Raw genomic sequence first — 12,991 nt, forward strand, 5'->3', positions numbered from 1 at the left:
CCCTGCCAAGCCTCTCCTCAAAAGACATTGCAGCCACGTCTAAGGGCTGCCGGCGAATGTGGGGTATTTTCCAGTCAGGCCCACACACTCGTACTCTTGGCCTGGGCACCTGTGTGACCTGGGGGGATGCCAGCACTCACGCTGTCTCACAGCACGGGAATTTTGACATTGCTGTCATTTTCCCTTTCCAAGTAACCCAAAGACAGATGGTGACTGAGTTCAGAGCAACCAGATCACGACCAACGCCCAGCAAAGTAAGACACTGAAGCTTGGTGGTCTTCTCTCCTTTTTTTTTTTGTTTATTTTTTCAATTCACTCTTCTAATCTCAGGCATGATAGAGTGCCAGGCTGCAGCTGTGGCACTGAGCTCTATTTTGTTATGGGGCCAGCCCAAGGTGCAACAGGACAGGGTTAGCAGCCCCACTTCCTAGCTGTTGGGGAGGAGGCACACACAAAACCAAATCAGCCTCCATATTTGTCACAGCACGTGCCTGTCTGCTGACAGAGTGCCTGCAGAGGCCTGCCCAGTGGCAGCAGTGGTTGCCGGGGCACAGATGTTCATCTGCAGCTGGCTGGAGCCACCAGCTATTGCATGCAAGGGCAATGATTTAAGGAAGTTGCTGGCAGGCACGTTTGGGAGTCGGGCCACCAGCAGGATGTCAGCATGGCTGCTCCATCCCTGGGATGCCACAGTGCCAGCAGCAAGCTGCTACCTGCAGTCTCTCACAGAGCCCACCACCACCTTCAGGTGCCGTTGGATGGACCTTGCACAACAGCTTCGTTCACATCGCAATGGACTGTTAAGGACACGGCTGTAGGTGATGTAGTGAGGAGCAGTGGCCCTGGTTTGTTTGCTTTGATAAGATCTGCCTCTCTGACAGAGCTGCCACCCCCATGCTGTCCCACTTGGAGCTAGTCTGGAGAGTTGTATGGAAAAGGTGTGCCTGCAGTGTTCAAATTGCCACTGGGAAAGTGGGAACTGATACAGCCAAAGAATGGTGGTGGGGTCTGCTGGTGCTTGGGAAGGCTTTGGGACAGCACGGGATTGTAGGACAATCTAACCAGCTGCAGGTGACACGCAGGGAGAAAGACCTAAACTACTATCAGTGGATTTTAGTGTAGTGGCAATGAAAGGAGCAGTTCATACTTCACACATGTAACCAAAATTTTAGGTTGTCTGCAAACTGTGGAAGGCTGTGCTTTGCCAGTAAGTTTACCAGCCCATTCAGAGAAATCAGTCTAAAACAAGGTGTGGATTTAAAATAATGCAACTATTCCAGAATAAGTCTCTGTACAAGATGGGAAATTTTTCCAGAAGAGCTGCCACAAAACAGGTGATTCTGATGCAGACAAAGCAATACATCTTCCCAGCCAACAAGATTGAGATACAGCTCCCAGTCAGACTGCACAATGCAGTTTTGTGCTGTTGCCACAGTCCTTATCCATTAAGAACAAAGCATCTCTCACTTTCAAGCCTTTGCCTATGCAAATCTCCAACAAAGACCTTTGAATATGATCAAGGTTTTCCAGCATCCTTAGAAGGGCAGATATGCAAACATCCAAAAACTAAATTCAAGATAGGGCTTGAGAAAGGTTATGGAGAAATAAGGATTGAAAAGAATACTAGAGAAGCCAAAAAATACGTACCGCAGGCAGGATAGCTCTTATCTCCACATACTGTATGTTATCTGCATAGAGCTCCAGCAGCCCCTGGTAGAAATAGGCCTTGAACACAGGTGCATAGCAGATAAGTCCAGAGGCAATGAGAAAGACTTCTTCAAATCTTTTCCAAATGAAAGACTGAGAAGGGTAGGCCAGCTCAGGGGAATCTGTCACCAGGGTCAAGTTTCTCAGCAAGCTGTAGAAAAGCGTAAAGAGAAGAGGAAGAATGAGAAGAGCAAACAAGACAATTGGCTTCTGGGATGCAAAAAGCTGCTGGCTGGCAGTGAGGTGTTTGGTACAGGAGGAAACAGGTTTCCTCCGAGATAGGTGTAAGTTTTATTGTCAGAGGCCAAGTTTTGTGGATGTGACGCTCTCCCGGCCGCGTGCTCTGGGGTGCAGCAGGGCAGTGGCTGCACTGAAGGAGGCACGTGTTGTTCTTTGGGCAGGACCAAGAAAAGGTGTAAAGCCATTCCTGCCACAACAGGGGCCCAAGATCTAACTCTGAGCTTGTTGGTACTTCAATGCAACAGGCCTAACAACAACTGGTGTGACTAGGAACCACCAGCTCATTTGACTGAGGTCAAATGACTCAGGTCATTTTTCCGCCACCTATATTTAATCCTCTAATGGCTGGTACAGATAATAGCTGACAGGTAAAATGTTGTATGCTACATGTTGAGCTACAAGCAGACTAGGTGCTCAAAACCTGCTCCTTCCTTTTTCAAGAGCAAAATACTGAGGAGTAATAGAATTACAAAAACAAGTATGATACTTTTATATTATAAGAATTGTACTCTGCTACCCAGGGGTATCCTTAATCCAAAAGTAGGCTCATGCATTACTCCTGCAGGCAATATATTCTCCCAAACCTCTTCAGTGCATGTAAAAAGTTACAACACCCAGCCCTCTGTTCACCACATAAAGGCAGACTGAGTCTCCAGGACATGCTGTGTACTGGGCCACCACCAACCTGCTTAATAAGCCTGTAACTTGCCCTGCTATCTTCATAATGTTAAAATATGTCATCTAATATAAGCGGGGGAAAATAATTGTGAATCAGGAATCCTTTTTCCCCCAGTGGAACAAACCTAATATCCTGCCTGCCTTGCTGATAACTTCTTCAGATTTGTCTGCTGGGAAACAACCGATAAGAATCATAGGTCCTGGCTTTTCCTTAGTGGGATGGAAACGTATTTATTGCCTCCACAGACTCAGCTGGCATATAAGCCTCTTTCAGAAATCCAGAGAGGCGGTGGGTAGTTTTATTCAAGCAGAGTTTAAGGGAGCCAGTAATTGCAAGATTATCTAGTTGTGGGTGGCAGCTTGCATTTAGGACAGGGTGAGCGTCTGTGCGGCAATGCAGGGCTCTGCTCTGACAAGCTGATAGCCTTCATCCTGCCCGAAGCCTTGCCTCTGGCAACTGCTCTCCTCCCTCTGCTGGTGGCCACCCGAAGAAGAGTTTGTAATAAGTTTCTCAAGCCGGCGGGCAAAGTCTAAATGGCAATACAAGGGTGATTAACTTTGTTCCTGGGTGAACAAACTGAAGCCATCACAGCAAGCTACAGAGCTGGTTGCTTGCAGGCAGCTGGGCTTACAGGTCTGTCCAGGCCTGAAGCTTATCTAGTGTCAGGGACTAAGCAGGTTGAGATAGAAATACCTTCAACCATGCTTCATCTTTCATCTGAGTATATCGTTTCCCCTCAATAACAGCTACTGAGCTTTAATAATGTTTTGTGTTTGATGTCTTGGCCCCCATCCTCATGCAGAGCTCTGCTCTGTTATACAGGAGGTGTGGGTTTGATTTGTGCTCTTATAATCTTCTTCCAGGAGGCTTCTGTGGATGGAACTATAAACCTCCCTCCTACAGATGTAAAATGTGATCTGGTCCAAAGTCATTAACCAAGGAAGGACATCCCTTTTGAGTCCCTTCGTCCTGCCTATAAAACAGAGCCCATTCCCCCAGCGTTTACCTGCTCTACCACTCTCTAAGGACTCTCTTCCAGCGGCTGCAGCTCCATTTCTTCACTCTGTTAATTTCTTTGCCAGGAACAATTTTAGAAGCAAAACTGTACATAAAGAGACACTCATACCACATTAAGGATGAGATTTTAAATGCTCAACATTCAAGAAAATTCAGAGTTAAGGTTTCTGGAGCAACTTCAGCTCTGCCTTCCCACGCATTACAATAGGGGCTTTGGTGCCATTATCCCAGGACACTGGGCAAACCCAGGTACTCTTCAGTAATCTATGCAACCAAATGGGAACCAGCTGGACATGGCAGGGGCAGGAGGCCTTTCGGGTGGGCAGTGGGGAGTGCACAGCAGCGGGAGACACTGCAGCATTATCCAAGAACCCAGGAATGCAGGAGCCAGGGGCATCTCGAAGGCACCGATCCAGCTGCCGGGGCTGCGGTGGAGGCCAGCGCACAGGAGCGAAGTGCTGCAGCTCGGCGGGGAGGAAAGAGGAGGTTTCATGTGGGAAGAGCTGGGGGAAAGAGACTTTTCCTCTCACCTCCTGGCCGAAGGGCAGTTCCCGCCAGCTCCGCACACCAGCGGGGAGCACCTGCCCGAAGCCGAGAGGCGAGCGGGGCTGTTCCCACCAGCCCTGCGAGCACCGAGGGAGAAACCTCCCCGTGGATCAAAAGGCCGTGCAAGCCCGTTCTCGCCGCCCCGCGCAGCTTCCTTCCAGATAAGGACGGGTGGTTAGTCGGGCTCCCACCGCTCTCTCCCTTTGTCCTGTGAGAACTCGGCTTCTCCAGCAACGAGTGCCCACAGAGCTCCCCTCCCTGCCCTTAAATCTAGCTGTACAAACTTGTGGTTGTTTACTTAGCCTGTGCTCTTGGGCTAGAAACAGCAGTAAATCCCCACACCGCCCTGCTCCTAAAAGCATATAAATCAAATCATGGGTTTTTTTATAATCCCCTTCCCTTTGAGACTGATTATTGATCCCTATAACTGTTGAAAATTTATTGCATAATAGAGATCCATCCTTGATAACTGGATAATCTCCTAAGGGTTCAGGGGCTTTTGCCATCAGAGCTCATGCAGATGAAGCAAAGCTTCAAAAATACATCTTTTGCTTCTTTTCTGGAATGGGCCCTCGCCAGTGATCAGGTGCAGACTACAAATAGCCTTCCATGTCATGTCATATATGCATTGAACAACGCTATGCTATTGCAATGCATATGCCCAAAGGGGCACAGCTAAAACGACCATCTAAGGATTATTTATTTTGAACTGTGGTTTTGCTCTCTCTTTTCCTGTTTTTTTCCCCCGTTTTGCTTTCTTGCACTGTAGAGTGCAGGAGCAAGTGGGTTTGTTGCCTTGTTGTATAAGGGATTCTTTTTCCTGCTTCTTTTTCTGTTCTCGATGGGTAATTATACCCCTCTCCTCACCGTACTATCTGAATGTCTTCCAGTGGTGCATTAAATAGTGTGACTAACATCTGTCACATGTGGTTCATTCGCTTTCTCTCTCTCTCTCGTCCTCTCTTCTTCTCCCCAAGGGGAGACTTGTAGAGGGAGCAGAGTGCTTTTTTCTACAGTGGATGTTTATTCTTTTTCTTCCCTTGTAATGCATACACTGCCCTATTTTTCTGTGAGATAAGGCAGCCAGAGGACACGGAGGGGAAGGTGATGGCGGTCTGGGCAGCCACTAGCACCCGAGGGAGTTGTCCCCACAGCCTTGGCTCTGGTGTCAGCTCCCTCACAGATGACTTCATCCTGGTGATAGAGAGCTCCACTGGGCTGCCGGAGCTGTGCTGCCGGGCACGGCCTTAGTCCTCGGGCTGCGGGTGGGGGAGGGTGTGTGTGGTGGTATTTTCAATATTATTTCCCTAAGTATCTAGGGGCATGCTCTTGCTTTAGAGACAGTGGCCACTATGTTGCATCTTGAAGAAAAAAATGTCATTCCTCTATTGTAATTTATTGTGAAGTAAATAAGTTAGGATTATCTTTTCTTTTAAGTCTCAAAGCAAAATTGCCTTCCTTTCTCTGTCTCCTGGCTCATGGCCTCCTGACTCTCGTAACAGCATCCTTTTGGAAGCTTACCAGTAACAGAATACTCCAGGGTCTTGGCCCATCAGACGTGTGTTTTGAATAGGAATGATTAAACCTTTTTTTGAGGGAAACAAACAAAAAGACTTCCTTCCAAAACACACGCACACACACACATATGTATATGTATGCATATACACCTAAAAATGCAAACAGCAAAATGTCATGCAGATACCTCTCTCCCTCACCCCTTCCTGGTCAGGAATGCAGTAAGGTGAAAGAGGTGCAGCCTCTGAAGGAAACATTTCCATTGTTTCCTTCACGTTTGCTGATCCACCCTGTCTTGCATGACAGCCCTTCCCTGCTGCCATATTCCCTTGACACTTCCTTGAAACCACCCAACTATCCATCCGTTCCTTCCTCTGACATCTGCTTTCTCTCAGCTTGTCAGTGCTCAAGGGCAAAGAAGAGTGCAGGAAAGAGGTAGCCTGGGATGCACATGTTCAAGAGACTGGGAGAGTTTCCAGAAACTGAGAAGCAGAACAGATTGGGGCCTATTCCTGGCTAGAGACCTATTTCCAGACAGCCAAAAAACATTCCTAACCCCTACACTAGTACCCAGGGATTAGATGAAAATAGGAGGGGAATCGCCTCAATGTGGCTGTTGTTCATGTGTTTGCACATTATATGCAATGACTCCTCTGTGATTTTGTCGTGATGAGCACAGAAGGGCAAGAAATGAAGGACAGCATACTCAAAGGGGTAAGTCTGAGCACCCAGAATGCAAGAGATCCAAGTTTGTACTTGGCTGTGGCATGAGTTTGGCTGAGGAAAATCACTTCATTGGTCTCTGCCTCACTTCGCCTCCACCCCTGGGGAGACCCTTGTAGCACTGTCTTGTGTCCTTGTGCAGTACCTGCCACTCTGAAGTCCTGCTCTGACTTGTAGCTACTAGATGTTGTCAGAACACTAATAAAAAAGAAGAGGAATGCGATAACACTGCCTCTGAAAAGAAATCATGTTCCCAAACAGGAACATAGGGGAACCAAACAATGCACAGTTCCACCCTCGCAGGGGTATAGGATGCCGTGGCCTCTAGCCTCGTGCAGAAGAGATGTCACACTGCAGAAGTACAGCCAAAACCAAATACAACAAAAGGTTGCTCCCGAGACAGTTCTGAAATACCCAGTGCAATTGCTTGGGCTTTAAGGAAGTGATGCTGTTTCAAAATCCAATCTCTTGCACATCATTTATGGGTCTCATGGTGGGGCTGAAGAGAACTGGTGTTGTGGTCTTTACCTCCTCATCACTCCTGATAGAAATAGAAGGGAGCTGATGGGGTACCAGTTTTCTATTTGGAAGATATAGATAGGTGACTTCTCACTGCATCTTATTTCTTCTATCACACATCAGAGCAGTTGAGCCTCAGGATATAAAAGCTCAAGAGCCCTGGGTCTGGCACTACTTTCTCCTTCCCTTCCGGAGAAGGAGAGATCTATGAGATCTATGAGATGGGTGGTAGGTGGCCCAGAGAGTCAGCTCCTTCTGCTCTGCCCCTTGCTGTTGTTGGGGAGGGAAGGCAATACTATGCCAAAGGTCTGGCAGCTCCTCAGCTTCCCATCCCGACCTCTTTCCTAGATGCCCCTGTTGGGCACAGAGCCCAGATAGCTTCCATGTGGAGGGACACCAGCTCCCTAAGAGCTAAATGGTCTCTATTTAAGAGCATACACCCTCACTGAAGAGCACTACAGTAAAAACCCATCAAGTTTCACTTGGGAAATACTGTAATTAGGGTCACTTGTATCACCTTAATCCAGCCTTCTCCTCATGTGTCAGCATGATGTTACTGTCTTTAATTACATGACACTCCATAGTCTTTTTTTTTCTGTGGCACCCCAACCCCCAGAGTGCCACAAAGGGCAGTGCCCTCTGAATGGATTGCTACTCAATATTTCCCTTTGTCCTCATCACTCAGTGTCTGACTTCATACATTATTTAGTGTGCTCTCCAGCCCCCAACACACCCTACAGGACTACATGCTTCCTCCTGGTCCTTTTGGAATGGCTTTGTGCTGGGATCAATGGCCACTGGATGGGGAGGTAGGTCTCCCTCTTCCTGCCAACCCAGGCTGAAGGGGGAGCCAGGCTACCCCCACCCACCTGTAAGTGACTTTAAATTGTAGGTGGCTGCTGAGCAACCAGCTGGCACCCGGTGCTGATAAAAGGCTGACAGCAGGCAAAACAGGAGCTGCCTGCAAGGAAGAGGAGCTCCTACAAGAGAGTGAGTGATGCTTTGGGGAGCCATCAGAGGGGTGAGTTCCTGGACAGCTATAGGAGGCCTCGCCTGTAAGGGGAGAATCTCTCTTAGCAGAATCTTGAGAGGGGGAAGAGTGTTACCAGGCAAAGGAACTGTGTGTAGGGTTCATTGGCCTGGGCTGAGACCTAGCCCCTTGTCAGAGGGTGGGAGGGCAAGTTGCAGTTCCTGGTGCCTGAGTGTCCTGCTGGAAATTAATTCTTTGTGCTTCAGCATGATGCGTACCAGCGGGGTTTCAAAGACCATCTTCAGAAAACAAGGTTAGTGTTTGGAGGGAGAGGTTGATTTGGGGTTTTTTTTTGGGTTGTTTTGGGTTTTTTTTGCTGGTGCACTTACAAATTACTTCTCTGCTGTTGGGGAGAGAATGTTCTTCACCAACCTGACTTTCTCATCCTGTTTCTGAGTATCTCAATGGGTGAGACAAGATCTTTCAGCATGCAGTCCTTTCCCATGTTCATCTAGCCTGGGTGCTGAATGAGAGGTAAGGGCAAGTCACGTAAATCTACTTAAACCACTGTCTTCAACATGTCTGTGTAAAGGACCAGAGTGAGGGTGCACAGAAAACTTACATTTTGATGATCTCTAGTTCTGGTGTCCTTAATGCTGCAGTCTTTAAGCCCTTATATTGCTGCTTGCTTATTCTATGTATGCAGCCCTAAATGACATTCCTCCCTTCCAGAGCAGCAAGCAAATGGGAAAGTTGGACCAGGCTGATCCTGTTGGCTACATACTGCTATCAAGAAGCACCACCAGGCTCGCAGCCTCTCCTCACTTACCTGCTATCAAACTCAGTCACGTTGTCCACCTGCTTCCGGTAAGACTCCAGCAAAACCCACTGGGAGCACTGGTCTGGCAGCGGATGGGGAGGGTGAGGCTTGGAAAAGCGAAATCGAATGGTGCCCGTGGGGGTGAAGCAGATGTAGCAGTCGGGGAGGTAGGTGGCATTGTGCACCAGCCAGTCCACGCTCAGGATGGCATAGTCGTGCAGGTGTAAGACAGCACCTGGTGGGAGGAAAAGTGTAGCCTCATGAGACAAAGCAGCTGAGAAGAAGGCACCGACATTTCATGTGATAATAGTTTGGGTCTGCACATCCAGGAGCATCTGGAAAAGCTTCTAGGTGGCTGTAAGTGACCTCTCCCAGCAGAGACTGCGTGGTTGCTCTGCCTCCCCCATGCTGGGGGATGTGGCCCCCTCCACATCAAACACAGGGCAGCCAGAGCGTGACAGCTCCCTGGGAGTGGAGGGAGGGGGGAAGTCAATAGGGAGCTCTGCTGCTCTGCTGGGATGGAAAATGCTCTGAGTTATTAAAGATCTTTCAGACAGACTTTGCTGTGAGCTGGCTCAGGCCCCACTGATTTAAAGAGGAACTCGCACAGTAGGCAGCAGTTTACAAGGCATGCTAGCTGACTGGCAGACCTGAAGGAAGCCTCTGTATCTAAGCTGTTTGAATCCCAGCCTCAGTTTCTGCATCTAGTCTGTGCCTCTTCTTTCATCTCTTTGAAACTCTGGTGTACACCAAAAATCCCAGACCGTGACACACCAGGAGACTGCGCTCAGATACAGAAGTACTGTCTACTTCTGTGCCCTATCAAGAGCATGCTCACTTGCATTGTACATCTGCTGCTGGCCAGCACAAAGGGCCTCTGGGGTGCTCTGTTATTGTGCAATATGTTGACAGCTGACAGTCTTCCTGGCAAAGGAACATCCTCTGCAAGCTCACCTTCCTCAGCCCATCCTTTCATTTTGCTAAAATCTCTCCTTTTACAGAGACTTTCTACATTCTTGGTAATTGAACTAAATGTCATCTTCATAAAGGCAAGATACTGTGAGAGTTGAAGTCTTACAGATATATATTTTATCAGTCTAGAGGAGACTTCATAGTCAAAATACCTTTGATGCCCATAGGGGTAAAGGCAGAACATGAGCGGCAAGAACAGGACAAAAGACTGGTTTGTATGTGACATTAGACAAAATTCAGGACTAGAAGTTACAGTGGACTGACTGTTAAGATGCTGAGCAACTGTAGTTACTGTTTTCAAGAGAGGTAGTGTGACAGAATGGGCATGCCACAGCTGTCTAGACCTGACCTTCCTCTCACTGGCAGTGCCACCCCTCTTTCCTATGAGCAGCAATACAAATTATAATGGTGCTTGACACAACAGTAATTTACAGGAGCTCTGACTGAGACTGAGGTCTCTAAGACTAGGTCCTGATCAGACACCTACAAGGATGTGATTTTTTTGGCTGTAAAAAGCTTACAGCTCTTACAAAGTTTCTGAGAACCCATTTTAACATCCCCTGGACTGAAGTGTTAATTTTTTTTATTTTGTTTGCTGCTTGATGTCAAAAAATGCACCATTGGAAGTGAAGAGGGAAGTGCTTTTAAATTCCTTTCTGTTCAATTCAGCAATGAAAGGATAAATGTCACTGGTATGACACTTGTGACATATCAGTCACTTATGGTAACAGAATAGGATGCTGCAATCCAGGGATCCTCATCCCATACCAGAGGCTGGGAAGGAGAAGCTGGGAAGTGAGAAAGATGGCTTTTAGCCCTGTGCCAGGGTTACAGTCTTGCAAGTGAAACATGCTCCTGTAGAGAAGCTGACTCCCAAATCTTCCAGACCAGGTCACCAACCTGCTTCCAGACAGCCATGGGGCAAGACCATAGGACTCAATCTAAAAATGGACCACCTGGAATGGGGGACATTGTTCAGAGGGACAAGAGTACTGACAATATTTGCTGCAACTGCATCTTATCTTTAGTTAAAGAAGGCACCTTGTTCACATACTTCCTTACTGAAGCAGAGGGAGAAACTAGTCAATCGGGAGTCAAAGCCTTCCTCCTGTGATCACTTCAACCTCCTTCCTTTCTGCTGAACTATCTGCAGCTCAGGTACATGGAGACATTAGCTTCCTGCTACCCAGCCTAGGTGGCTTGGATTTCACCTTGGCTAAAAAATGTCCTCTCTCCATTTACATAGCAGCCTCAAGTACTGAGCTTTCAGATGCTGTTCTGTCCCAGCTGCTAGTCAGAGGATGCACAAGATGGTGTGGTGAAGGTATTGGACAATCTCATGCTGCTAACTAACCTAAAATGGTCCAAATGCATTTAGAACTGTGTGCTGCAGCATACAGAACCCCTCTTGGTACAGGGTGTGGCAACTGAGTAGCATATAGCTTGCTGCACAGCAGGAGGAACAATATCTCCAAAGACAAGAGGAGAAATACCTGTCCTTATAACCAGACATCTCCTATAAGAGCACAGAACCTGATTTAGAAATACTGAGAGAATACAGTCATTTTTATATTGTATTCCATAGGTTACATCAACACAAGCTTTGACTTGCATTCAGCAAGTAAAGAAATTTGCAGAGTTAGCACCTTCTTCTTTAGTGCTCCCAGACTTTCCTGGAAACTTTTGGGTCTGCTACAGAACCAGTTGCAGAAAGACATGGAATCATAGAATGTTTTAGGCTGGAAGGGACCTCTAGAGGTCATCTGGTCCAACCTCCCTACACAAGTAGGGACATCTCTACCTAGGTCAGGTCACTCAGGGTCCCATCAAGCCTGACCTTGAATGATTCCAGTGATAGGTCCTCCACCACCTCTCTGGGCAGCCTATCCCAGTGATCTATCGCCCTTATGTTAAGGAACTTTTTTCTACTGTCCAGTCTAAATCTATCCCAGTTTAAAACCACTACTCCTTGTCCTATCATTACAAACCCTTTTGGATTGACATTCCCCTTCCTTCATGTAGGCCCTTCAGGTACTGGAGGGTCACAATAAGGTCCCACTGGAGCCTTCTCTTCTCCAGGCTGAACAAGCCCAACTCCCTCAGCCTGTCTTCATACAAGAGGTGCTCCAACATTATCATTGTTATAATTGTATTATTGGGAGATACAGCATTTTTTGGCTAAGATGAGGTTCATAACATGCCTGTGGTATATGTATGTAGAAGAAGGAAAAAGGCCCTGGCTGGAACATGGTGAACAATATGGATGTCTGTGATGTCTTGTTGTCTTTGTTTCCTCTGCCCTTTCTCCACACTTGAAAGGCTGAAGGATCCATATTGTAAGTTATACCAAGTGTTACAATTTCTGGAAATGTGTATTCATCCAATCCATCCCCCTCTTCCTCTTTCCCCCTGCCCTGTTCCAAAGCTCAGAGGCAGGGCTCTTCCTGGAGTCCAGTGCGCATAAAACTTCTCTGCCACATCTTGCACTTTGTCCTAGCTCTGCCATAGAAAGCAAAAGGTGGGAGGAGGATGAATAAGACAAGCAACCCCTAGGCCAAGCTTACCTTTTGGCATGCGCTTTAAGATGCTGAACACCATGCTCTGATCAATGAGACCTTTTGCCCGAAAGAAGTGCATGCTTGGAGGAAACTGTCCTGTAGTTATGGCTGTTGCAACCTCCTTCTTCTTGAGGTTTACAAGCTTCGTATTGAGCTGCTGTTCCTGTCTACTCAGCAGCAAGTTGCCACCTGTCTGTTGGGCTTTCTCCTCCTGCATTAGGGAGTCCCGGTCCTTCCAGAGTGGGGTGGGAAGGCAGAGAGGAGCCAAATTCAGGAGCAGGTATGCCAGCCTTATGCCTTGCCTAGATGAAGGCTTCATCTTGGAGCTGCACCTAGGGCAGAGGGAGAAGATTGGAGCACTAGTGCAAGTCAGAAAGTGACATCTTAGCAATGACCCACTGGGATATTACACTGTTGGCCCATCCTGTGGAAACAGTGGGATTGAGCATTGAACTGCACTGTGCTTCCCCTGCACTTAGGGCTATGCATTCACACGCTCCCCATGATGTTGATTGCACACAGCAAGGCTGTGAGCTGGGTGAAGAGGGGTGCTCCCCACATCAGGCTGGCAGCACATCTAGTAGACCTGAAACATGGCAAAGGTCTAGCCCTGGAACAGGGGATCAGTGAGGTTAGGACTCTGTCTTGCAAGCTGGGATGGAGCCCCACAGTATAAGGGGAGCTCACCGTGCTGCTGGTGTCCCAAAGAGGGAAGCAGGGGGCCA

At 47.8% G+C, this 12,991-nt stretch overlaps 1 protein-coding gene across 1 annotated transcript in view; it reads right to left on the reverse strand.

The window, feature by feature from the left end:
* CECR1 (cat eye syndrome chromosome region, candidate 1) overlaps positions 1-12,585 on the reverse strand; it is an 18,942-nt gene extending 6,357 nt beyond the window's left edge. Inside the window, exons 1-3 of the mRNA XM_008942577.1 lie at positions 12,273-12,585; positions 8,746-8,971; positions 1,648-1,858 (exon numbers count right to left, since the gene is read on the reverse strand). Of these exons, the coding sequence (XP_008940825.1) occupies positions 1,648-1,858; positions 8,746-8,971; positions 12,273-12,585 (750 nt within the window). The remainder of the gene's footprint in view (positions 1-1,647; positions 1,859-8,745; positions 8,972-12,272) is intronic.
* Positions 12,586-12,991: the final 406 nt, after the last annotated feature.

The sequence above is a fragment of the Merops nubicus genome, unplaced genomic scaffold, assembly GCF_000691845.1.
Source record: "Merops nubicus isolate BGI_N331 unplaced genomic scaffold, ASM69184v1 scaffold10076, whole genome shotgun sequence".
NCBI classification, from domain to species: Eukaryota; Metazoa; Chordata; class Aves; order Coraciiformes; family Meropidae; genus Merops; species Merops nubicus.